Source organism: Eretmochelys imbricata, chromosome 3 (assembly GCF_965152235.1).
Source record: "Eretmochelys imbricata isolate rEreImb1 chromosome 3, rEreImb1.hap1, whole genome shotgun sequence".
In the NCBI taxonomy this organism is placed as follows: Eukaryota; Metazoa; Chordata; order Testudines; family Cheloniidae; genus Eretmochelys; species Eretmochelys imbricata.
This window is the reverse complement of record NC_135574.1, coordinates 22521311-22548426: the sequence shown is the minus strand read 5'-3', so window position 1 is coordinate 22548426 and position 27116 is coordinate 22521311. Positions and strand designations below refer to the sequence as shown.

Below are 27116 nucleotides of genomic sequence, written 5' to 3'. Positions count from 1 at the left end.
CTATAAAACCCCTGTTAGTAGCTTTTCTCTACTTGATTTACCTGTAAAGAGTTAAAAAGTCCATAGGTAAAAGGAAGGGAGTGGGCACCTGACCAAAAGAGGCAATGGGAAGGGTAGAACTTTTTAAAATTGGGAAAAAACTTCCCTTTGTCTGTCTGTGTTGTTCTCTCAGAGAAGAGACAGGGCTGGAACTATGCTGTAAAAAGCTTTGGGCCAGGTATGAAAATCATCAGATCATACTTAGACACTACTCATTTGAAACCCCAGATATGTAAGTAAATCAGGAAATGTCTAGGAAGACGCGATTAGGTTTATCTCTTATTTCTTTATGGTTTGTGGACTCCTCTGTGCTAACCACAGGTTCTTTTGTTTTGCTTGTAAACTTTAAGAGAGCTACCTTGATGCTTAATCCTTGTAATTGTTTTTTTTAAATCTAGCAAAAAGCCTAAATTCTAAATGTATTTTCTTTCTTTTTGTTTTTAATAAAATGAACCTTTTATTTTTTAAGAACAGGATTGGATTTTTGTGTCCTAAGAGATTTGTTTAATTAGCTGGTGGCAACAGCTGATTTCCTTTGTTTTCTTTCTCAGCTGTTCCCCAGAGGGGGGGCTGAAAGGGCTTGAGGGTACCCCACAGGAACGAACTCCCAAGTGTGTCCTCCTCGGTTCTTAAAAGGTTTTTTTTACACTTGAGTGGTGGCAGCATCTACCCATCCAAGGTCAGAAAAAAGCTGTAACCTGGGGAGCTTGACAAAGCCCTGGCTGGGATGACTTAGTTGGGGATTGGTCCTGCTTTGAGCAGGGGGTTGGACTAGATGACCTCCTGAGGTCCCTTCCAACCCTGACATTCTATGATTCTATGAGTTTAATACAAGCGTGGAGTGGCCAGTATTAATTTTTACAATCCTTGCAGGCCTCCACCTTCTGCACTCAAAGTGCCAGAGTGGGGCAACAGCCTTCACATCTAAAGTTGGACACCCAAAAGTGTGGCCTTTAAATTCTCTGGGAGCTGACTCCTTTACAGTGGCAGAGTTAATGTAGTTTTGGTGGCCTTAAGCGTGCAGTTATATACTGTGAGAAGTTTGGGTTTAAGATTAACCTTAGCTCTGAAATTCCTCAGTCTTCTCTCTCTTTTTTGTTTTGTTTGTTTGTTTCACTACAACATACTTGTAAGGTTTTTGGCCATTCTGTAACTAATATTTACTCGTAACTTTTAACTGTAGTGTAACAAAATTGTTTGCCTAGGTTGTTTTTTTCCCCAAAGTTGAAGAAATTGTTTAGTGATTGGATTCCTGGCAGAGCTGGGATTATTGCTTTTCTGTTCTCCCCACTCTAAACAACAGTTCTCTGTGGAATTTCAAAGCTGCAAGTAGTGGTGGGACACATGCCCTCTGAAACTTACTAGCTCTTCAGGGTGATAGGGCTGGATCATGCCAGTTCATTCCACATTCACACACACTGCACTCCAGCTCCCAAATGTGCCCCTCATACTCTGTGCTGAGCTTTACGAGGAGAGTCTGAATTCTGAGACAGCTACCACCACTTCATTATTTCCTGCTATAACACATACCATTTTTGTCTGTCTGCAAAATAGTCTCCAATAGCGTTATGTGCTTGTTCAAGAAGAGTATCATCTGCATCGCCTGAGCCTGTTTTCAATAGCTGCAATACTCGAAACCAGTCTCCCAGTTTTATCCGTAGACCAATAGCAAGATCTCTATAAATATCAGAACATATTTGAGGACGATTAAAAAAAAGGAAAATAAAATAGCTGCAGAAATTCTTGACAAAAGTGTTCAGAAATACTACCCCTGCAGGTGAACATAAATGAAAGACTTATGGCCTGGAGACCGCATAAAACTTAAAGGAAATCAACCATGATTAGTTATTATGCCTTAGACAGCTCAATAAATAAGAATATATGTTTAAAAAGACTTTTAAGTATATTTGAAAGAGAAAATTACTTACTTTGAGCTAGATTGTGATGGTCTTTATGCAGCTTTCATAGTGGTGGGGAAGGGAATAATGGACTGCCCAGAATTCCAGCCCCCTGTGTAGTGGCTGCTACTGAAATGCTCTTCCCCAGAAGCGGTCAGGAAATAAGCAGAATCATGGTCGTCCACCACTGGTTAGTTCCACTGTACAGCCATAAGGAAGGGTATACATTGTATCCCTTAAAGGGGTGTCACATACTGTGCAAACAAACAGCTCTGGGAGGCATTCTGCCTCACTGACACAGAATGCCCTCTACAGGTTAATCACGTATTGTGTAAAATGTTATTTTCTTTATCAGCTTTAAATTTGTTCCCCTTCAGTTTTATTGGATGTCTCCTTGTTCTTCTAGTATGAGAAAAGCTAATGGAAGCTTCCCACTGACATACCTTATACTATTTGTTATTTTAGATACCTCTTTCATGTCCCTTTTTATCTAAGCTTGAAGTCCCAGTCTATATATAGAAGACTTTCATTCCTCCACTCATGAGAGGCTCATGCCTCACATGAGAGGAAAGTGATCAGGAACAGTTAGCATGGATTCACCAAGGGAAGGTCATGCCTGACTAATCTAATTGCCTTCTATGATGAGATTACTGGTTCTGTGGATGAAGGGAAAGCAGTGGATGTATTGTTTCTTGACTTTAGCAAAACTTTTGACACGGTCTCCCACAGTATTCTTGTCAGCAAGTTAAAGAAGTATGGGCTGGATGAATGCACTATAAGGTGGGTAGAAAGTTGGCTAGATTGTCGTGCTCAACAGGTAGTGATCAATGGCTCCATGTCTAGTTGGCAGCCGGTATCAAGTGGAGTGCCCCAGGGGTCGGTCCTGGGGCTGGTTTTGTTCAATATCTTCATAAATGTTCTGGAGGATGGTGTGGATTGCACTCTCAGCAAATTTGCGGATGATACTAAACTAGGAGGAGTGGTAGATACGCTGGAGGGCAGGGATAGGATACAGAAGGACCTAGACATATTGGAGGATTGGGCCAAAAGAAATCTGATGAGGTTCAATAAGGATAAGTGCAGGGTCCTGCACTTAGGACGGAAGAACCCCATGCACCGCTACAGACTAGGGACCGAATGGCTAGGCAGCGTTCTGCGGAAAAGGACCTAGGGGTGACAGTGGACGAGAAGCTGGATATGAGTCAGCAGTGTGCCCTTGTTGCCAAGAAGGCCAATGGCATTTTGGGATGTATAAGTAGGGGCATAGCGAGCAGATCGAGGGACGTGATCGTTCCCCTCTATTCGACATTGGTGAGGCCTCATCTGGAGTACTATGTCCAGTTTTGGACCCCACACTACAAGAAGGATGTGGATAAATTGGAGAGAGTCCAGCGAAGGGCAACAAAAATGATTAGGGGTCTGGAACACATGACTTATGAGGAGAGGCTGAGGGAACTGGGATTGTTTAGTCTGCAGAAGAGAAGAATGAGGGGGGATTTGATAGCTGCTTTCAACTACCTGAGAGGTGGTTCCAGAGAGGATGGTTCTAGACTATACTCAGTGGTAGAAGAGGAGTAATGGTCTCAAGTTGCAGTGGGGCAGGTTTAGGTTGGATATTAGGAAAAACTTTTTCACTAGGAGGGTGGTGAAACAATGGAATGCGTTACCTAGGGAGGTGGTAAAATCTCCTTCCTTAGAAGTTTTTAAGGTCAGGCTTGACAAAGCCCTGGCTGGGATGATTTAGTTGGGGATTGGTCCTGCTTTGAGCAGGGGGTTGGACTAGATGACCTCCTGATGTCCCTTCCAACCCTGATATTCTATGATTCTATGATTCATTTGTCCTCCATCTCTGAACCCCTATTTCAGCTACATCTTCTTGAGATGGGATGACCAGACCTAAACAGTATTCCAGCTCAGGGTGCGCCCCTGGTTTATAATATTTTCAATATTATTTTCTACCTCATTCCTTTAAATTCTAAAAATTTGTTAGTCCAAAACAAAAGCAAACAATAACCCTTAAGCAGAAGTTTTCATTGAGCTGTCCAAATGTCATCCATGGTGTGCTCCCATGTGATTACTGCTAATTTAAAAACCCAGCAACATGTATGTGTAATTCAAAGAATGTAGGATTTAACTAACTAACAGCAACTAGTTAACTGGTGTGAAAGTAGAATGAATTATATTTAAATTATAATTCATTAAAGAAATGCTGCTTGAAGGGTTTGTTGAAATATAGTTGTCAGGAAGAGAAACATTAACAAGTGTGAGACAATGGGTCCTCAAACTAATTAACTTCAAGCTCCTACTGAGCTAGGAGATTGGCAAACGTTAGTATGCAAATAAGATAAGATATGTATGTATATTTGTCAGTTTCTCTTCCTTTTGTCTCTTATGTTAAATTGGCTTTGGCTTATCTGTATAAATAACAGGTTTCAGAGTAACAGCCGTGTTAGTCTGTATTCGCAAAAAGAAAAGGAGTCCTTGTGGCACCTTAGAGACTAACCAATTTATTTGAGCATGAGCTTTTGTGAGCTACAGCTCACTTCATCAGATGCATACCGTGGAAACTGCAGCAGACTTTATATATACACAGAGAATATGAAACAATACCTCCTCCCACCCCACTGTCCTGCTGGTAATAGCTTATCTAAAGTAATCTTCAGGTTAGGCCATTTCCAGCACAAATCCAGGTTTTCTCACCCTCCACCCCCCCACACAAATTCACTCTCCTGCTGGTGATAGCCCATCCAAAGTGACAACTCTTTACACAATGTGCATGATAATCAAGTTAGGCCATTTCCTGCACAAATCCAGGTTCTCTCACTCCCTCACCCCCCTCCAAAAACCCACCCCCATACACACACAAACTCACTCTCCTGCTGGTAATAGCTCATCCAAACTGACCACTCTCCAAGTTTAAATCCAAGTTAAACCAGAACATCTGCGGGGAGGGGGGTAGGAAAAAACAAGAGGAAATAGGCTACCTTGCATAATGACTTAGCCACTCCCAGTCTCTATTTAAGCCTAAATTAATAGTATCCAATTTGCAAATGAATTCCAATTCAGCAGTTTCTCGCTGGAGTCTGGATTTGAAGTTTTTTTGTTTTAAGATAGCGACCTTCATGTCTGTGATTCATTTGCAAATTGGATACTATTAATTTAGGCTTAAATAGAGACTGGGAGTGGCTAAGTCATTATGCAAGGTAGCCTATTTCCTCTTGTTTTTTCCTACCCCCCTCCCCCCAGATGTTCTGGTTTAACTTGGATTTAAACTTGGAGAGTGGTCAGTTTGGATGAGCTATTACCAGCAGGAGAGTGAGTTTGTGTGTGTATGGGGGTGGGTTTTTGGAGGGGGGTGAGGGAGTGAGAGAACCTGGATTTGTGCAGGAAATGGCCTAACTTGATTATCATGCACATTGTGTAAAGACAGGTTTCAGAGTAACAGCCGTGTTAGTCTGTATTCGCAAAAAGAAAAGGAGTACTTGTGGCACCTTAGAGACTAACCAATTTATTTTAGCATGAGCTTTCGTGAGCTACAGCTCACTTCATCAGATACATACCGTGGAAACTGCAGCAGACTTTATATATACACAGAGAATATGAAACAATACCTCCTCCCACCCCACTGTCCTGCTGGTAATAGCTTATCTAAAGTAATCGTCAGGTTAGGCCATTTCCAGCACAAATCCAGGTTTCCTCACCCTCCACCCCCCCACACAAATTCACTCTCCTGCTGGTGATAGCCCATCCAAAGTGACAACTCTTTACACAATGTGCATGATAATGAAGTTAGGCCATTTCCTGCACAAATCCAGGTTCTCTCACTCCCTCACCCCCCTCCAAAAACCCACCCCCATACACACACAGACTCACTCTCCTGCTGGTAATAGCTCGTCCAAACTGACCACTCTCCAAGTTTAAATCCAAGTTAAACCAGAACATCTGGGGTGGGGGGGGGGGAGGAAAAAACAAGAGGAAATAGGCTACCTTGCATAATGACTTAGCCACTCCCAGTCTCTATTTAAGCCTAAATTAATAGTATCCAATTTGCAAATGAATTCCAATTCAGCAGTTTCTCGCTGGAGTCTGGATTTGAAGTTTTTTTGTTTTAAGATAGCGACCTTCATGTCTGTGATTGCGTGACCAGAGAGATTGAAGTGTTCTCCGACTGGTTTATGAATGTTATAATTCTTGACATCTGATTTGTGTCCATTTATTCTTTTACGTAGAGACTGTCCAGTTTGACCAATGTACATGGCAGAGGGGCATTGCTGGCACATGATGGCATAAATCACATTGGTGGATGTGCAGGTGAACGAGCCTCTGATAGTGTGGCTGATGTTATTAGGCCCTGTGATGGTGTCCCCTGAAAGAGTTGTCACTTTGGATGGGCTATCACCAGCAGGAGAGTGAATTTGTGTGGGGGGGTGGAGGGTGAGAAAACCTGGATTTGTGCTGGAAATGGCCTAACCTGAAGATTACTTTAGATAAGCTATTACCAGCAGGACAGTGGGGTGGGAGGAGGTATTGTTTCATATTCTCTGTGTATATATAAAGTCTGCTGCAGTTTCCACGGTATGCATCTGATGAAGTGAGCTGTAGCTCATGAAAGCTCATGCTCAAATAAATTGGTTAGTCTCTAAGGTGCCACAAGTACTCCTTTTCTTTCTGTATAAATAAGTTAGCTTGAGCTTTTGCAGAGGGCTTACATATCTGGGTGCACTGGCAAAGCGCTTTGCTAATAAACAGAGTGGTCTGACAAATTCTGTGAGCCTTGAATCTGACTTTGATACTGGCTAACTAAGTTTAAACTGTTCTTTATATTTTGGAATCTTAACTAAAACATCTACAGACTAACATTCAAAAGTCTATGAAGATTTAAATTGGGTACGGATTACTATATAGATCAATTAGAGAAAAGTGGAAGTAACACTGTTTGGAATGTGTTAACATAAATAATAAAGGTTTCAGAGTAACAGCCGTGTTAGTCTGTCTATGCAAAAAGAAAAGGAGTACTTGTGGCACCTTAGAGACTAACCAATTTATTTGAGCATGAGCTTTCGTGAGCTACAGCTCACTTCATCGGATGCAGTTTCCGGTATGTAGCTCACGAAAGCTCATGCTCAAATAAATTGGTTAGTCTCTAAGGTACCACAAGTACTCCTTTTCTTTTTGCATAAATAATAAAGGGATTTGTAATCTACCAGTACAGCAGTTTTCTCTATCTAACCTTGTTCTCTTTTTCAGAACTTGAAAAAGCCCTCACTGCTTAAACATTCTCATTTTTTTTAGTGCAAGCATTTATTTTATCTGTATTTTCTTTAGTTGTTGCTGGGGTTACTGCATGCAATTACCTTCTGTCCATATCCAAATACATTCTTTCAGCTTCTTCAAACCGGCTAAAGTAAGCTGCCACTTCAGCTTGCTTCATTGATTCGCTCTGCAGATTGCCTAGGCACTTCACAAATTTAATGCCTTGATAGTCTTTGCAGCGCACAAATGCTTGTTCAGCAGTTTGTAGGTCTAGCTTCTGAAGAGCGGCTTCGGCCAGGAGACGCCTATATGATAAGTACAGATAGAGTCACAGAGTTTAAGGAAGGAAGGGACCATCAGATCGAATCTGATGGCCTGTATATCACATGCCACCAGCACCACCCAGCACCTGCACATGAAATCCAACAACCAAAATGAGTTCAAAGCATACAACCCACAGGAGACTAGACTTATGTGTCACAGGCAAAGAACAGGAGTTATAGCTAGAAAAGCAGCCGTAGTAGGAAGTCATATAAGGAATCATTTACTTAGTCAAGTTAAAAAAAAGACACCTAAATTAGGGCTAATTCAGCACCCACTTCTAGAACCACTAATCTCAATATGGGTGTATGCCACCTGCATTTAGGATGGAAGAATCCCATGCACTGCGACAGCCTTGGGGGCTGACTGGCTAAGTGGCAGTTCTGCAGAAAAGGACCTGAGGATTACAGTGGACAAGAAGAGGGATATGAATCAACAGTGTGCCCTTGTTGCCAAGAAGGCCAATGGCATATTGGGCTGTATTACTAGGAGCATTGCCAGCAGATTGAGGGAAGTGATTATTCCCCTCTATTCGGCACTGGTGAGGCCACATCTGGAGTACTGCATCCAGTTTTGGGCCCCCCGCTACAGAAAGGATGTGGCCTATGTGAAATGCACTGATGGTCTTTGTTCAGATTCACGTTGACATCTCTCCCACACACAAACCACAGCTGACAGCCTTGATGGCAGTCTCAGCCAGGGGTAACGGAAGCTCCCTTAAGTGTGGGTGGGCCACCAGTGCCTGAACCCTGGCCCTGCCCCATGCACCATCCCTTCCCCCTGAAATCCTACACTCATACCACCTCTTCCCCCTGAGGCCCTCGCCCTTCCGCCGCCTCTTCCCCATAAGACCCTGCCCCCTGCTCACTCCGCTCTGCCTCCTCCCCACATCGTTTGCCCTTACAGCCGGAAAAAGTGATGGGGCCATGGCTCCTGGCCGCGCCTGTTCCGGTGCCTGGTCTCATCTTGTAGGCCCAGAAGTAAATGCACCATGGAGAGTAAATTATCCCTCTCCATCCTTATGGGTAGTAGCTGCAGGTTAGCACTGAGGTACAGTGACAGGGCAGTGTGGGGAGGCAGTCACTGCCACTGCCCATGCTGTTCTGTTCTGAAGATAAAGAAAGGATTTCTACCTCCTTGTCAATCTGGCATTTGAATGAGCTCTAAAATGTACTACAAAAACAAAACTAAGCAGGTCTGGCTTAGACCCTCAACATATTGAATGAGTCAGTACAACTAGAGCACTAACTGCATAGTAACTAACCTGCAAAAACAGGACTACTACTGTTCCTGTCACTGGACACCCGTAACAGATGCATCAAGCATGATCAACATGAGGGGTTCTCAACCTTTTTCTTTCTGAGCCCTCCCCGCCCGCAAACGTGCTATAAAAACTCCACGGCTCACTTGTGCCACAACAACTGTTTTCCTTCATATAAAAACCAGGACCAGCGTTAGTAGAAAGCAGGGCAAGTGCCTGGGGCCCCAAGCCACAGGGGGCCCTTTGAAGCTAACATGCTCAGGCTTCAGCCCCAGGTAGTGGGGCTTGGGGCCCCAGGCTTCAGTCCCATGCAATGGGGCTTTGACTTTCTGCTTTGTGCCGCATAAAGTCTAATGCCAGCCCTGCTTGGCGGAGCCCCAGGGGCCCCAGACCCCTGGTTGAGAACCAGTGGTCTACATCAACCCAATATTTGCTGCATCAAATTAAGAAGGATAGCATCAATTCAATTCTTGTGCTAGTCCCCAGATCTTGGGACAACCAACACAGAAGGGTTATCTGGCAAGTGAAGTGGATCTGCTACACACTCATCTCATTTCTCAAGTTGCAGCAATAAGTGCATTATCCTACCTTTATCTATAATGTATTTGCTCTATATCCAGTATTTCTATTTTCAAATTGTCAATCTGTTCTATATAAACTTGTATCCAGATCCTGCATTTATTTGCATATTTAAAATTCCCATTGAAGTCAATGGCAGTTTTTGCCCCAGTAAGATCAGGAGGATTTGCTCATTCTTTATGAGCCTACTATATGAAACTTACTGGGGCATGGAGAGTTATAAAATAATTGGTCCCTTTTCTACTGAAATAAATACTGGGTACTAGCCAAAAATAGCTTAGCTACTTCAGTAAGATAAAAATTTAGCAAAAATTTGGATAATTGTATTTAAGTTTTGGGTATCAATCCTATTTATGAATATACAGACTTTGAAAAAAAACACGCACACACATAAGCCCACGGTAAAGAGTGTTTCGTAAAACTTCATCTTTTACAGCAAGTCTGCTTCAGCCAGTAGTTTAATGGACCCAAATTCTACTTTGAACTGTTAGAAGTAGCAGAGAATGATCAAATTTACTTTGGGCTAGTTAGGTCTGCTATGCGGACACAAATCATTTTAATAGTTTCAAAACAAAACCATAAATAACTCCGGAAACAGATAAATGTAGTAAATCTCTGGATCCTTAAAATGGGCTGGCATAATTCCATAGTATCTTATTAAGGAAATTCTAGTCTTAGCTACTGACATTTCATTTTTCCTTTAAATTGTTTACTATGGCAATTACACATTCAACCTCTGAGACATGGGCTTTCACAGGTTTCTTTCTTTGTTCACTATTATTGCTTTTATACAGCATACTGCGTAGGATTTTGAAATTCAGTTTTAACCTTTGGGTCTGTGTTTAATTATAGTGTATAGAAATCTCCTTTCCATCCTTTCCTCACACCATACACTGTGCAAAATCCTGTTCCATGTTAGAGTCATCTCAAAACTTAACCCCGCTACCCTGCTTTCTCTTCTTGCCTCCTTCCAGGCTATTCAAAATCTACACAAGGCCCTTGTCTTCTCATTTGTTTCCCAAAGTGCTATGTACGCTTACAGTACTTGATAAAAATGCAATGTTGTTTAAAAACAACTTTAAATATTCACACCTGTCATAAGGTTTGATTTCCATTGTTCCTACTAGCTATTTTATTTATATTATATTGTAAGCTCCTTGAGGCAATGACTGTGTCTTTATATATGTTTATACAGCACTGAGCACAAAGGGTGTTCTAGTCACTAATGCAATAAAAATATTAGTATAACGTTGCTCTTTTTATCTATGTCTTTATAGTTATTCATTTTATAGATTAAATGGTCACTGCTTGGTTAGGAGACTTCAAAGGAACTCTTAGATGCTGCATAGGAAGTGGTGGTAATTCAGCAGATGGCATTCCTTTTCTACACAGAACTGAAAAAATGCCTCAAATCCGGTCTACACTACAGACCTATATTGGTATAACTACATTGCTCAGGGGTGTGAAAAATCCAACCCCCTGAGTGATGTAGTTAACCGACCTAACCCCTCGTGTAGACAGCACGATGCCTGCGGGAAAGCTTCACCTGCCAACCCAGCTACTGCCTCTGGGGGAAGTGGATTAACTATGCCAATGGGAGAGCTCTCTCACATTGGCTTAGAGCGTCTTCATTAAAGTGCTGCAGCTGTGCTGATGCAGTGTTTTAAGTGTAGATTTGCCCCGAGTGTGACATTATAGGACACCTTGCTGTAGGCAGCACAGTCTTTCAAATGAGAATGTAAAGAGGAGGTTCTGATCATGTTAAATCAACAAACAGGCTCTTGTTGTGGATTGGGCAAAATGTCATTGAAGCTAGTGAGCGTAACCACCACCTTAATTTGAGATAGCTGCAAGAAATAGTTAAAACTCGTTCATAGCAGCAGCACCTAAAACAAAGGCATACCTGAGGCTTTGTCTACGTTAATTAGCACTTTTGTCAGCAAAACTTTTGTCCGTGTGAAAAAACACCCCTCTGACTGACATAAGTTTCACTGACAAAAGTGCCAGTGTGGACAGTGCTATGCCGGCGGGAGAGCATCTCCCCCCAACACTGTCAATCAGTCAGAAGAGACAAGACTAGTTTAGCCTCTACCTGTAAGTTTGTCTTCTTATAAGAGGGAATCCATCAGTCCAGAAACTATTGTAAAGCTGCACCAAATGAAAGTTAAGACACTCCCTTTTCCCTTTATGCCAAGAATGAATCTTGGCGGGAAAGCAAGCAATACGTGAGCAGCTAAAGTACATTCCCAAAAAGGAGGTACTTTAGCAAGTTTTGTACTCTGCAGGATTGCAAACAAACAAACAAAAAAATACAGGGTCTCTGGATATCACCTGTATGCTCAACCTGGGGGGGGGGGGGGGGGGGCAGGGCGGGAATGAAGCAGGGGGTGTGTACAGAGAGGACACAAACAAGCTTCTTGCCTGACTGGGTCTGATTGTGCTTCAAAGATATCAAAAGAAGAGAAATCCCATTGTTTGGAATGGCAAGATAGTATGTATAAAACAGTGGTCCCCAAACTGTGGGACGTGCCCCCATAAAGGGGTGTGGAGGAACTTTGGGGAATGTGGGGAGGCCCAGGCCAGCCCTCCCCTCATGGGGGCTGGGGGGGGGGGGTGCAGAAAAGGAGCGCCACCCAGCCCTTCTCTGCCCCCAGCTCTGCTCCTGGCCCCGGCCCTGACCACAGCCCCACTCCCAGCCCCAGCTGCAGCTCTGGCCCTAGCCCCAACCGTGGCCCCACTCCCAGCCCTTAGCTCTGACTGCAGCCCCCAGCTCCTGGCCCCCATCGCGGCCACGCTCCCGGCCCTGGCTTCTAACTGCAACCCTGGCCTCGGCTCCCCACTGCGTCTCTGGCCCCAGCCCTGGCTCCCAGTTGTGGCTCTGGCCCCAGCTGCTGATCACGGCTCTGGCCCCGCTCCCGGCCCCAGCTCCTGGGGGTCGTGAACCAGATAAGCGGGGAAGGGGCACAAATGAAAAAGTTTAGGGACCACTGGGTATAGAAGATGTGCTAGGATGCTTGTCCGCCTACCCACTCTCTGCTCTTATGACCGGTGACATAGAAACATGCAGGCCTGTTACCTGTGTGTATTTTGATGGCAGATGGACTGGCAAGACGGTAAGCTTTCCAAACCATTTTGTTTATTCTGGAGTGTGCTAATGCGACTAAAACAGTAGGTAGCTGGAGCAGTTCTCTAATCTGTATCATGATATTGTTTCACAGCAAGTGCTGTGTAAGCAACTTGACCGGCAATCTCCCTGTCAAAGGCCAGTTCTGCAGTACAAACTTTGGTTGATGCAAGTTATGTTGGCACAAAGCCACTCCAGTTCGTATATCATTCGTGCGCACGCATATTTGGTTCCTTGTGTCAGCACTGAACATACCCACCAGTAGTGCTTGTGTTGATGCACAGTGCAGTGCACCATGGGTAGGTATTCCAGTGTGCAACTCACCATCATCCGGTGCACTGGCTTTTGGGAAAATTTGGCAATACATGGCAGGACAGAAAAGTCATGCTGGGGCGACTAGGAGCAAAGGGTAACATTCCCACCATGCAACTTTCTCCATCCCATAATGCCATCTATATCCATACCCATAATTTTCATGCTTTTTAAAAAAAAAGCCACAAAACTGCACAGCACTTCTCACTGTCTGCCATCTCTGACAGAAGCATGGAGTTCACACAGTCTACCCTATTGTTGTTGCAAACACAAGATGCATGATCCTCCAAATTTTGGAGTGCCACAAGAAGAACCACAGCATCAGGGAACATGACGATTTTGTGGATGACAAACTGTTGTGGGACATGGCAAAAACCAATTCAAAGTTGTTGGTGACATTCATGGAGCAGCTGCACATGGTGGAGTGCTGCTTCTGGGACTGAGAAACAGCTACTGACTGGCGGAATTGCACTGCAATGCAGATTTGGGATGTTGAGCAGTGGCTGCAGATCTTTTGGATATGAAAGGCCATATTCATGGATCTGTGTGCTGAGCTCGCCCCAGCCCTCCAATACAGAAACAACTGAATGAGCTGCACTGACAGTTGAGAAGCGAGTGGTGAATGCACTATCGAAGTCTGAAACGTCAAATTGCTACCGGCCAATGGGAAATCATTTTGGACTTGGAAAATACACTGGAGGGGCCTTTGTCATGCAAGTGTGCAGGGTCGTTAATCGTCTTCTACTATTATGGACTGTGACTCTCGGTAATGTGTAGGACATAGTGGATGGATTTTCAGCAATAGAGTTTCCAAACTGTGGTAGGGTGATAGACAGCATGCATATCCCTATTTTGGCACCAGTCCGCTCTGCCACGGAGTACAGCAACAGAAAGGGCTACTTTTTTATGGTTATGCAAGCACTGGTGGATCCCTGGGACATTTTATTGATACCAGTACGGGCTGGTCACGGAAGGTGCAAGACATTCGTATCTTTAAGAATACAGGACTGTTCAGGCTGCAAGAAGGGGCATTCTCTCCCAACTGGTGGTACCATTGGTGATGTTGAAATGCCAATAGTGATCCTGGGGGATTCAGCCTACCCCTTGCTCCCCTGGCTCATGAAGCTCTACACCACCCACTTTGACACCACCAAAGAAAGATTCAACTACCAGCTCAGCAGGTGCAGAACAACAGTTCAGTGTGCTTTTGGTAGATTGAAAGGGAACTGGCATTGTTTACTCACAAGATTGGATCTCTGTGAGAAAAATATCCCAGTGGTTATAGCTGTCCGTAGTGTCCTGCATAATATCCATGAGGCAAATGTGGAAAAGTTGCCACAGGGGTGGAGAGCGCAGGTGGAGCAGCTGTCTGCCAAGTTTGATCAAACAGACACAAGGGCTATTAGATGAGCTTAATATGGAGCTATGTGGCTAAGGGAGGCCCACGATGTCTTTTTACAGTAAACTAGGAGACTTGATTAAGAAGGAAAAGCAGATGAAAAGACAGGTTTGTAATCAATAGAAGCAGAAGAAGAAAGGATTTTGAAAAGGGATTTTACCAAAGTCTTGGATGTGGATTATCTTCTATGAATTGGGAAGACTCTTCAATCCCGACCTCCTCAATCAATGCTCGACTGTCTCGTAGTGATCGGATCTCAAAGTTAATTATATATTCTTTGTTAGGATGTTCAGGATTCTAAAAGAATGAAGTAAAAGACCAAATTTTAATCAATGCCATTACCACCCCTTAGAAACTGCTATTGTGCAAATCATGTTACATAGACACTAAGTTTTCGTAAAACAGAAATTAAATTACACTTACTTTCAATATTTCATCCAAAAGAACAGATTTAATTTCTAAATCTTCAAAGTTGCAAATATATCCAGAAGTCTGAATGGGTTCCTTAAAATAAATATGGTTAAAAGATAATGAACAACTTTACATAAATCTGATAAAAGTTTCATATTTGTTTGCAGTGTTGTTGTAGCTGCATTGGTCCAAGGATATTAGAGAGACAAAGTGAGTGAGATAATATCTTTTACAGGACCAACTTCTGTTTGTGAAAGAGACAAGCTTTCCAACTTCTGCAGAGCTCTTCTTCGGGTCTGGGAATGATACTCAGGCTATGTCTACTCTAGTATTACAGCAGAACAGCTGCAGCACTGCAGTTGTTCTGCTGTAGCACTTCAGTGTAGACTCTTATTACAGCAACAAAACGTGTTCTTCCAACACTGTATTAAATCCACCTCCCTGAGAGGCAATAACTAGGTTGATGGAAGAATTCCTCCATTGACCTAGTGCTGTCTACACTGTGACTTAGGTTGGCTTAACTACGTTTCTCAGGGGTACGGATGTTTTGCGTCTGTCAGCGACATAGTGTAGACCCACCCCAAGAGTCACAGCTAAATACAAGGTGGAACCAATTGTTTAGCATAACAAGTTAACATGTTGTAAGGTACTGCTCCAGGTGAAGTTAGCAGTTAACACCTCTACAGTCATAGGACAAGAAGGGTTAGTGGCCAAAAATCCAGTGTCTTTATTGAGTTCCTGATTTTTTGTGTCTAAGGGCTGATCTACACAGAAAACTTACAATGGCAGAGCTTCATCTCTCAGGAGTGTGAAAAATCCACACCTCTAAGAGACGTAGCTATGCTGACGTAACCCCCTGGTGTGGACAGTGCTAGGTCAACAGAAGAATCCTCTCTCGGGGAGGTGGAGTTACTACAGTGACGTAAGAACCCTTTCTGTCGCTGTAGTGTCTACACTAGAAATGCTAAAGCAGCACAGCTGTAGCGCTCAAGCTGTTCTGCTATAGCATTTCTAGCGTAAAACATAGCCTAACAAGGTTTCCTTTGGAAGGTTTCCTTTGAGGATAAGGACTGAGACGTGGGCGAACACTTTTCAGAAAATCATCACTTCATAACTGACCTCTCAGTCCTCACCCTTAAAGGAAACCTACACAACACCTTCAAAAGATGAGCCTGGCAGCTTAAATTCATAACTTTGCTACACACTAGAAATCATGGACTTGGTAAAGACACTGGATGAATGGCTCTTTACAACATTCTATAACCCACCAACCCTCCTTTGTCCTAGTGATACTCTGAGTATCTTGCCAGACCCGAAGAAGAGCTCTGTGTAAGCTCAAAAGCTTGTCTCTTTCACCAATTGAAGTTGGTCCAATAAAAGATATTACCTCATCCACATTGGCTCTCTCATAGTTTAATATATGTAAACAGACTTCCTTCTTCCCCAAATTAAATTTTAATGACATTTCTTATGAGAAACAGATGCACAATAGAATAACCAGTCTTACATATAGATGTACAGCAATGGTCACCAACCGGTCGATTGTAATCTCCGGTGGCGCAGCAGGGCTGCTGCTAAGTCAGGCTCCCTGCCTGCCCCAGCCCTACACCGCTCCTGGAAGTGGCCAGCACATCCCCGTGTCCCCAGGGGAGAGCGGGTAGGCAGGGGTCTCCGTGCGCTGCTCCTGCCTGCAAGCACTGCCCACGCAGCTCCCATTGGCTGGGAATGGGAGCTGCGGGGGCAGTGCCTGAAGAGAGGGGCAGCACGCAGACTCGGACTCACATGCTTCCCCGCCTCCCCCAGGGGCTGCAGGGTGTGTTGGCCCCTTCCGGGAGCAGCTTGGGGCCCGGGCAAGCAGGGAGCCTGCCTTAGTCTTGCTGCGCTGCCCGAGGTAAGTGCTGCCTGGCGGGAGACCGCACCCTAACCCCTAGCCCTGAACTGCCTCCCAAAGCCAGCATCCCAAATCCCCTCCTGCACCCCAAGTCCCTGCCCCAACCCTAAGCTCCCTCCCAGAGCCAGCACCCCATACCCCCTCCTGCACCCCAACACTCTGCCCCAGCCTAGAGCCCCCTCCTGAACCCAAACTCCCTCCCAGAGCTTGCACCCCTCACCGCCTCCTGTACCCCAACCACCTACCCCAGGCTCAGCCTGAGCCCCCCCCCAAACTGCGAACCCCTTGGCGCCAGCCGAGAGCCTGCACCCCCCCCAAACCCCTGCCCAGCCTGGTAAAAGTGAGTAAGGATGGGGGAGAGAGAGCAATGGAGAGAGGGGGGATGGAGTGAGCAGCGTGGGGCTTTGGGGAAGGGGTGGGGTTGCCCTTAAATTCAAAAAGTGATCTTGGGCATAAAGAGGTTGGAGACCACTGATGTACAGACAATTAAAATCTATATATTATTTAGGACAAACATGTTTTTCTATATCTAGATTATAACAAAAAAAGTCAGATGTGGATTTAACTTTCCATGTTTTATCATTAACTTCCAATAAAATCCTAGCCATGATGATATCTAAAATAAATATTGATAAGCACTATTTTTTGTAATCTCATAAAAGCAGAATATAAGTAAAATCAGATGTTCCTTTTTATTTTTCTAATATATCTGGAATTTGGTCATTTATTTTTTGTAAGCAGCATTTACACAATAGAGCTAGCTGGTTTTTGAGACTTCCAGATATAGGCCCTGAGATTCAGCAAGGTATTTAAATACCTGCTTAACTTTAAGTTTGTAAGAAGTCCTACTAGTCACAGAATTCCAAATGTACAATATGGAATACACTGTAATTGACGCATTTTCTTATGCGGATTGTTTTACCTCAGGATCCAAGTTTCTGAAAACATACATTCTTGTTTTCTCCATCATAGCAAATAAATCTGGATTATCTTTGGCCCATTTCATATCCCAGACATCTTTGCGCTCCAACTTCAGCTGCTCGCCTACGACTTGCTGTCCTGTACTATCTGTTACCCGTGTATCCAAGTCAAAGAAAGTCAGAACTCCAGAAAGGTCTATGATAGCAAGACGACTAACAGAAAATGGTGGGGGGGGGAGGTGAAATGAAACAGCTGATTAGTACTATTCAAATCTGTAAATTTACAATAATTCTGCAACAGACAGACTAAACTAGATGCTGGAGGCCTGATTCTGCTCTCTCAGTAATTTTACACCAGTGTAATTCCACTGATTTCAATGCAGCTACACCTGATTTATACCAGTGTGAGAAAAGAGTAAGGCCACAGGGTGGAAAGAATGAAATAAAGACATACACAGTTCCAAATGGCAGACATTCATCTACACATCTAGGGCCTACTCCTGCAAGGCACCGAATGCATTCAAATCCCATTCAATGTGTATGGGGGCACTCAGTACTTTACAGGAGCTCAGCAAATTGTTAAATCTGACCCTACACAGTTGACTTTGTAATTGCCATACCAGTAAGATGCATCATGTATTACACCCAAAACCAAATGTCATACATCTTACAATAAACATTAACTAGCAAATATAATGAAATATTCCATTGCAGTAAAAAAGGTTCACACATCTCTGCATAACTGGAAATCATCAACATTTCTTAAAGTTTTTGACAAAAACTTTAAGAAATTATATTTTAACTGTATTTTAAACAATTGCAGAGATTAACTGGATTATCCTTCAAGATATTAGCTTGACAATCCTAAAGAATTTCCTGTATAAGAAAAAAGAGGAGGTCCCATGTGTGGTGAAGTTTCACACTAGAAGATTAAAACAACCAGTTTTGAAAAGCATAGCTTCCGACTATAACTTCTGCATCTTTAACATAAAAAGAGTAAAATGAGAAAATCACCACATATCATCTGTCAATCATGTGCTAATAATTCCTATTAATCGGAATGGGAAGTATGTATGTGTATCAGTGGGAGAGGAGAGCCAATCAGGATACAAGAACACCAGTGTTAATGAACAATAACATTGTTAGTGAAATAAAAACATTTGGCACATAAATAGCACTTTTCATCCATGTATCTTCAAGTGCTTTACAAAGGGGAGTTAGAATTATTATTCCCATTTTGGAGATGGGGAGAAAGAAGTACAGAGAAATTAAGTAGTAGCACAAGGTCACATTGGAAGCCAATGAGAAGCAAGTAATAGAAGCCAGGTTTCAAATCCAATCCAGTGTCCTACCCATTGGACTATACTGCCTCCTAGATTAAATAATATATTTTAAACCCATGAAATAAGTCCCAAATAAACCATTCCAATCAATTAGAATATTATTTTAAAATCAAGTGGCTATGTTAGAACCAGATCTATGACTTACCTGGAGTTGCAATTCAAAGACATTTGATAGGCCCGACAGTTCAGGACATACTTCTGAACTAATCCAACGTTAGGAAGACTGTATCTCTGAATGGTGCCAGATTCACGCCCCTAGAAAAAAGGAGATTTTGCATATTGAGGCAGCCTATATAATTTGCCTAATATTAAACTGTTTAACAAACATTGCCTAATATTAAACTATTTAACTTTCTTTATAAGCTGTCCTAAGACTAAGATTTGTTGGATGAAGAACAAACCAGAAGGAACACAGAGAGGGAACAGCAACACAACATTAAACAAAAAGACAGTTACCCTTTTTCATAACTGGTATTCTTTGAAATGCGTTGCTCAGGTCCATTCCATTCTAGGTGTGTGTGTTCGCCACATGCACCAGTGCCAGAAGTTTTCCCCTCAGTGGTATCTGTAGGGAACTGGCTCTGGCGCCCTCTAGAGTGGCGCACATATGCCACGGTATAAGGGGCACTGCCGGCTCCCCTCACCCTCAGTTCGTTCTTGCCGGGAATCTGACAGTGGGGAAGGAGGGCAGGTCATGGAATGGACATGAGCAACATATCTCGAAGAACACCAGTTATGGAAAAGGTAACTGTCTTTTCTTCTTCGAGTGCTTGCTCATGTCCATTCCATTCTAGGTGACTCCCAAGCAGTACCTCGAGAAGCAGGTAGTTCATGGACAGGTAGACTGTATCACAGCCCTGCCGAACCCAGCGTCATCTCTGGCCTGCTGGATGATGGCATAATGTGTGGTAAACGTGTACACTGAAGACCACGTTGTAGCCCTGCAGATGTCCTGGAGAGAGACATGGGCTAGGAAGGCTGCCAAGGACGCTTGGGCTCTGGTTGAGAGGGTTTTCACAATTGATGGCAGCTGGGCCTGAGTCAGCTCATAGTAGGTACAAATGCAAGAGGTAATCCAGTCTGAGATCCTCTGAGAGCACACAGGAAGGCCTTTCATTCTTTCTGCTGTTGCTATAAAAAGCTGAGTCGATCTGCCGAACGGTTTGGTGTGCTCCAGATAGAAAGCCAGCGCATATCAAATATCCAACACGTGTAGCTGCCTCTCCTCGCTAGAGAAGTGTGGCTTGGGATAGAACACTGGGAGGAAAATGTCCTGGTTGACATGGAAGAAGGACACCACCTGGGGCAGAAAGGCTGGATGGGGCAACATTGGTACCTTGTTTTTGTAAAGGACAATATATGGTGGCTCCGATGTGAAGGCCCTCAGTTCAGAGACTCTCCTCGCTGAGGTAATGGCCACCAGAAAAGCCACCTTCCACGAGAGATGAGAAAGGAAGCAGAAGGCCAAATGCTCAAAGGGAGGGCCAGTGAGCCTCGAGAGGACCAGGCTGAGATCCCATTGAGGAATTGGGTCTCTGATTGGTGGGATGAGCCTTTCCAGGTCCTTCAGAAACCTGATCGTCATGTCATGTGAAAACATCGACCGACCTTGAACATGCAGGTGGAACGCCGATATGGCCTACAAGTGGACTTTGATGGAGAAGAAAGTGAGGCCCTGATTCTTCAACTGGCAGGTAATCCAGGATGGATTGGAGAAACAACTGGGTTGGACAGATACCCCGCTCCGCCGCCCAGCAGAAGAATTGCTTCCATTTAGCCAGTTACGTAGCTCTAGTGAGGGCTTCCTACTTTCCAAGAGAATTTGCTGCACCTGACTGGAGCAGGCCCGCTCCTCTGGGTTTAGCCATGCAGCAGACAAGCTGTAAGGTGAAGCGGAGTGAGGTTCGGATGCAGGAGCTGACCGTGATCCTGGAACAGGAGATCCGGGCAGTGGCCACGGCTAGATCCATGAGCGTGCCGTACCAGTGTTGATGAGGCCACGCCAGGGCGACCATGATGATATGAGCCTTGTCCCTCTTGATCTTTGACAGAACTCAACCATCCCAGAGTCGGTTACCCCAGGGATCGGTGGGAAAGCATACAGCAGATCCCTCGCCCATGACAGGAGAAACACGTCTGAAAGGGTGCTCTCACCTAGACCCTGCAGTGAGCAGAAATGAAGACATTTCTTGTTCTGTTTGGTGGCAAACAGGTCCACTCGGGGAGCTCACCACCTGTGGAAAATCATCCGGGCAACCTTGGGATGGAGCTCCCACTTGTGATGAGAGCAAAAGGACCTGCTGAGGTGGTCCACCAGTGTGTTAACACTAGGGAGATACGCTGTCTCCATGTGGATTCTGTGCTGGATACGGAAATCCCACAGACGGATGACTTCCTGACAAAGAGCCAATGATCACCCTCCCCCCTGTCTGTTCACATAGAACATGGAGGCCATGTTGTTTGTCAGGACTCGCACCACTTGACCTGACAACTGGGGAAGGAAGTCCCTGCAAGCTAGGCGGATGGCCTCAAGCTCTTTGACGTTTATGTGCACCGCACGCTCCTGCAGGGACCAAGTTCCCTGGGTCCACATTGTCTTGAGATGTACCCACCATCCGAGGTCTGAGGCATCCGATATCAGCGAGACCTCGGGCCGAGGATTCACAAATAGCACTCCGGCCATTACCCCCTTTCGGTTGGACCACCACTTTAGGGAGGTGAGTACACTGCACGGGATCATGACAACCTTGTGCAGGTGATCTCTGGATGGGGAGTAGGCCGTTGCCAGCCACACCTGGAGGGGACACATTTTGAGCCTTGGGTGGCGGATCACATAGGTGCATGCTGCCTTGTGGCCTAGAAGCCTGAGACAGACTCTGGCTGTTGCGATTGGGTGCACGAAGAGGTTGGCAGTTAGCTTTGACATTGAGTCGAACCTGTCCTGTGGTAGAAACTCCCTGGAGTCAGTAGTCTAGCACCACACTGATTAATTCTATCCTATGGACTGGGACTAATGTTGACTTTTGCTCATTTATCAACAGGCCCAGAACTCAGCACGAGTCCTGCAGCACTTTGACATGGTGTAGGACTTGAGATCTGGAGCAGCCATTGACGAGCAAGTCATCGAGGTACAGGTAGATCTGGATACCCCAACGTCTGAGGTAAGCGGCCACCACCGACATGAATTTGGTGAACACCCTTGCACTGTTGTAAGGCCAAAGGGAAGCACCGTAAACTGGTAGCTAGCAGTCCCCACCAGGAAACACAGAAAACATGTGTTTACTTGGAATACTGATATATGAAAATAGACATCCTTCAAATTGAGGGCGGCATACCAGTCTCCCGGATCCAGGGAAAGGATGATGGAGGGCAGGGAGACCATGCGCAACTTCAATTTGTTGAGATATCTTTTGAGGTCCCGCAGGTCCAGAATGGGGTGGAGACCACCTTTGACCTTTGGAATGAGAAAATACCAGGAATAGAACCCTTTTTCCCTTCGATGCGCAGGGACTTCCTCCACAACCCCGACTTGCAGAAGGGCCTGTACCTCCTGTCTGAGCAGCTGCTCGTGAGAAGTGTCCCTAAAGAGGGATGGGGAAGAGGGGTAGGATGGGGAAAAGGGGTGCGAGGGAGGGGTAGAAATAAACTGCAGGGTGTACCCTATTGCACAGTGCTGAGGATCCACCGGTCCATAGTTATTGCAGCCCAAGCGGGGAGGAAAAAAGAACCACTTAAGCAACTATTTATACACTACGCAGAAGAAAACCACTAGGTGACACAACGCTTGCCGAGGCAAGGAGCAGTGATTATTATGAGACAGACCTCTTGGAAAGCAATATAATACTTCATTTTCCTTTGCCAATGCTCATGTACTACTTTTGTAAATAGACGATAAAAGATCTAGGGCATCATATGAATAGCGACTTATGACAAAGGCTGATTGTCAAAAGTGAAAACTATCCTAGCAAGAATGAGCCCATACTCAGAGGTCTTGGATCCAATACAGAGGACACTAAAAAGGTCAAAACGAGACAGATTAATCCACCATGAGATTTTTTCCAGTGTCCAGTGACACTTCAGTTTTGAAAAGTTTAAAGACAAAAATATAGGACCACATTTTCAGCCAGACTCAACCCAGCCTTCAGTCTTGCACATGCAGTGAAGTATTTGCACGTACAAATGCAAAATTACAAGGACAACATGAGATGCTACTTTCTGAAAATGTGTCCATTTATTTTAAAAAAATTTCTAGGTGAAAACTGTCCAAAAACAAAGTTTTCAAAAGATGACGTGAGCCTCTGCATTCCAGCATAGTTTATATAGAATATTGTTTTATTTACGTTATATCTTGTGAGGCTGAACAAAATGGTAAATTTGAGCTCAGAGCCTTTTAAAAAAAAAAAAGCCACAACATCACCATTTTGCCAGTCTGGCAATGTATAAATACATCATAATATTTCATACACAATTCTATTGGAGCGCATAGGCTCATTTGCCTTTGGCAATGAATCAGCATGTTTTTTCAACTCTGTGCATACATGCTTGAAGCATAGCTGGTGGGCAAAGTGAGAAGACGTGTTCTTTACATGGTATAGAACACATGCATGTGAGAAACTGTGTGTTCAGTGTCTCTTCAATTTTACTTACATTGTGTCAGTGATGTCAAATTCACTCTACAGTGAGGCCAAAAGACACTTTTCATTTCTGGTTCACAAGCCAGGTTTACGAAGTTGGAGCTAAACTTGCTGTCTTTCTTCATATGCGTAGCCTCAATATAAATCAATGGCACTACAGTATTCATGTGAGTAATGCAAGAAGGATTTGATCATGGGATAGTAACTCAGTTCAGAAAAAGTTTCAGTTGTTTGAATACTTATTCAAATCCTTGTGAAGGTTTCTTCCAACTTTACTTGTGACTGCCCAAGGTCAGCTTATTTAAACTATGCCACTTACCACAATTAGTGTCTTATCAGATGCGGTTATTGCACAGATTGGATCCCTTGTTCCCTGAAAGCATATAAATGCCACCAGAACACCAGTTTTAATCACCTCGGTAAGAATTCATTGTCAAAGAACAGTAGCAGAGCAACAAAACAATTAACTGCAAACTAGAAGACCAAAAGCTGGGAATGGATTTGTGTTTTTGCCACTGAGGAAAGGCAAAATGCATCAGAGATACTCCCTAAAAAGGGCTTGGTACAGATCAATAATTTAAACTTATTTGAAACTACCAGGAAGATTTTCAGTTTACCTGGAATTAATTTACTGACTTTATGAAAGACTGTTCTTACTCCAAACATCCCTTAAATAGTATAATAAAAAAATTATGAAGGAGGTTCTCCCATGTGTAGTCCTATTTGAAGGATTCATACAAAAATCTTGGTAGGAGGCAATACGGCTGGAAGTAGTATTATCTCCCTGTGATACTGACTATTTCCTGCAACATCCTGAATGAACTTTATTGAATTAAGTTTAACATCTTTGAAGTTCACTGTATTAAAAATGCAAACATTTATGTGCTATTGTGAGACTGTACGGAACTTCTTTACAGGAAGACAAGATTAATGCAATCTCTGGAAGGAAACTCTTGACCAAAGATCCTTGAAACGTATAAAGGGTGAACTAAACATTTTATGAGCGTGCTTGTTCTAAGCTGAAGCTGCGATGAACTTTTGATCACTAAGGAATCACACTGGGCGGGGGATGGAAGGACTGCATCCTGACAGAACCGTGTTAGGGTTGAGGTTAATTCTAATAAGCTTATTAGTATGCATGTTGGTTCTTTATTGTTTTTAATATGTTTTCGCTGTAATGTTTTTTACCTTAAGAGTAAAGTAGGCTTGCAGAGGAAGTGCTGTGTGATAGCTTATATCTGTAGTAATTACACTTGTTAACCACCTCTGAAGAGAAAGCAAGCAGGCATCCCTGGGCAACCCGCCTGTGCTGGGAAACACAGTGAAAGCAGGGAACTGTGCAGCCTGGAAATATCCCAGTCAGAAGGGAGAGAGATGTGTGTTTCCACCCAGAAAAGCAATGGCTGGGGAGATGGAAGCCGAGAGTGGGTGCCCTTGCTGGGCCACTGAGGGGACATACAGGTGCAGATACACTGAACTGTGACACTCTCCCTGGGTTCCCTCCACTGCTACTGAGCAATTGAAGGAAGACCAAGCCAATGGCAGTGAGACTCCCTTCCCCTGTGTTTTGGTATGTCTAAACTGGACACACTTCTTACGTTCATCAACGCTGCATAGATTATAGCCTATGTTTAAATATATGTGGGGTAAGAGGGGAGGCAGGGGATAAGCAGGGCAGCATCCATTTCCACAGAGGAGATCTGAGATTCATAGAGGTGGAAAAGGGCATGTCCTCTAAACTCCATGGCCCCAAGTCCCTCCCACCAAAATCATAATTCCAGGAAGTTCTACAAGGTTTGTTTCTCTGAAATTTTCTTTACACCTTCCCCTTCTCGAGTTTTTCCCCATAGGAGGCAATGACTTGGTCCTTTTATCCTTTGTTTTGGTCACAGAATGCCTAGTTATGAAACTAGTATGAGCTGTTGCTCTAGCTTAACAGTTAGACTGCTCTATTTTCATGCCACACTGAGGTACAGAAAACACACTTAGTTTTAATAACAAAATGTAATGCATTACTTCAGTAGTCAGTATTTGGTTGTGTCACATTACACTGTTTTGTAATATTATTTATGGTGCCCTGAAGGTGCCTTTATTTGTATTTCAGAGTGTCTCATTTACTGTTCATTCAGGATAGTAGTATTGAGCTTCACTACTTACTCCTCTGCCCTGGAAGTAGAGCTTTCCATTCAATGTGCCATGGCAGAAAGGCTCTCAGTGTACCATATTCATTTAATAAATAAAACTATTTCCACAAATCAGATTCTCCAGTCTACTTTAAATTCTCATTAGTGGCTGAACTGTAAGTGATATCTCTATGAAGAGAACACTCTCACCGTTTTACAAAATCCAGTGATTTTCCCTATGAGAAAATAGCAGCATTTCTGTGTTTTATTTGCAAGTCAATAAATAATATTTCTCTTTTATTTAAAACACAGCTACTTTCAATTTAAAATGTTTTAAAATGTGTGTTGCTTTGCTTTAGTAAGAGACAAATCTCAGCTATTTTATTTGTTCATGTCAATTCAAAATTTCATCTGTATTCTATATTTGGTCTACTAAGTAACTTCACCTGTCTTCCTTTATAACTTCTTTTCCCTGCAGTCTAAGAAGCCACAGGTGAACTGCTCTGGCAGTTGGGGATCAACAGTAGGAAAGTGCAGCTTGCCTACTGTAAATCTACAAGAAAGCAGCTCAGAGGGGATTACCAAGCAGCCACAGGGTTCAGCTGATCTGGGAAGAAACTATCAAGCATCACTCGTAAACAGTGATGCTTATTATGACCCTGAACTATGGGAAATGTAGTAGTAATAGTACTAATAATAACTCCCAAATTTACTGAAGAAATAAGATGACACAGTCCCTGATCTGAACAGCCTACAACTGTAGTTTTAGACATGATGAAACAAGTAAGCGTAATAAAAGGTGAAGGAGGGAGAACAGGGACGAGGAAGAACACAAGCACTATACAAAGATCTCAAGGTTATTCAGCGTAAGCATGTGTACATCTGGATAGCGCAGTTAAAAGAGCAGCTGGCAAATTTTTGAATTCTTGAGGTCTCATGGGCATCGTGTTTGTTTTCTTTCTTTCTAACTCTCTAGGGCAAGGACCATGCCTTTTCTATGTTCTGTAAAATTCATGGTACTGTATTAACATATGATGATAATAAGCAGTAGAAAGAGAGGAAAAACACATGTGCAGGAGATGGGAATACAAGAAAGTTCAAATAAAATGGCTACACACATTTTAAAATGTATTAATCTGAACAGAGTAATGCTCACAATTATTAAGTAAGCAATGACAGTATAATATACTGGTTAAAAGGGTCACTTACTTGAATGGCCTTGCTGTAATCAAGCACTCCATCTGCAGCTCCAGAAGGGATATCATCAATGTGATAAATCCTATACAAAAGAGTAGGGTTTCAAAGGAGAAGAGATCAGTTTAGGTGAAAAACAAGTATCTGCAATCTTGAAAAAAAGTGCATCAATTTGGGGAAAGATTAAAAGTAAGCCAGTTTTTAAGCTCTGGCAGTGTCCCTTTAAAAAAGACAAGGTGGGTGAGGTAATATCTTTTAGTCCCTTTAAGTCAATTCAAAGCAGAGTTATTATTATTGTTCTACATACAGTACCAAAGATTAACATGGAAATGTGGGAATAGAGGATGCTGTGGAGACAATGATAGTATTTATGTGGAAGGAGGATGGAGTGCAGTGAAGAAAAAAAAAATCACA

General features: G+C 43.5%; 1 protein-coding gene across 1 annotated transcript in view; it reads right to left on the bottom strand.

Moving 5' to 3' along the window:
• WDR35 (WD repeat domain 35) overlaps positions 1–27116 on the bottom strand; it is an 83772-nt gene that overhangs the window by 9418 nt on the left and 47238 nt on the right. The window contains exons 13-20 of the mRNA XM_077812493.1: positions 26718–26787; positions 23705–23758; positions 18897–19006; positions 17411–17621; positions 14610–14690; positions 14347–14483; positions 7292–7495; positions 1570–1716 (exon numbers count right to left, since the gene is read on the bottom strand). Coding sequence (XP_077668619.1) covers positions 1570–1716; positions 7292–7495; positions 14347–14483; positions 14610–14690; positions 17411–17621; positions 18897–19006; positions 23705–23758; positions 26718–26787 — 1014 coding nt within the window. The remainder of the gene's footprint in view (positions 1–1569; positions 1717–7291; positions 7496–14346; positions 14484–14609; positions 14691–17410; positions 17622–18896; positions 19007–23704; positions 23759–26717; positions 26788–27116) is intronic.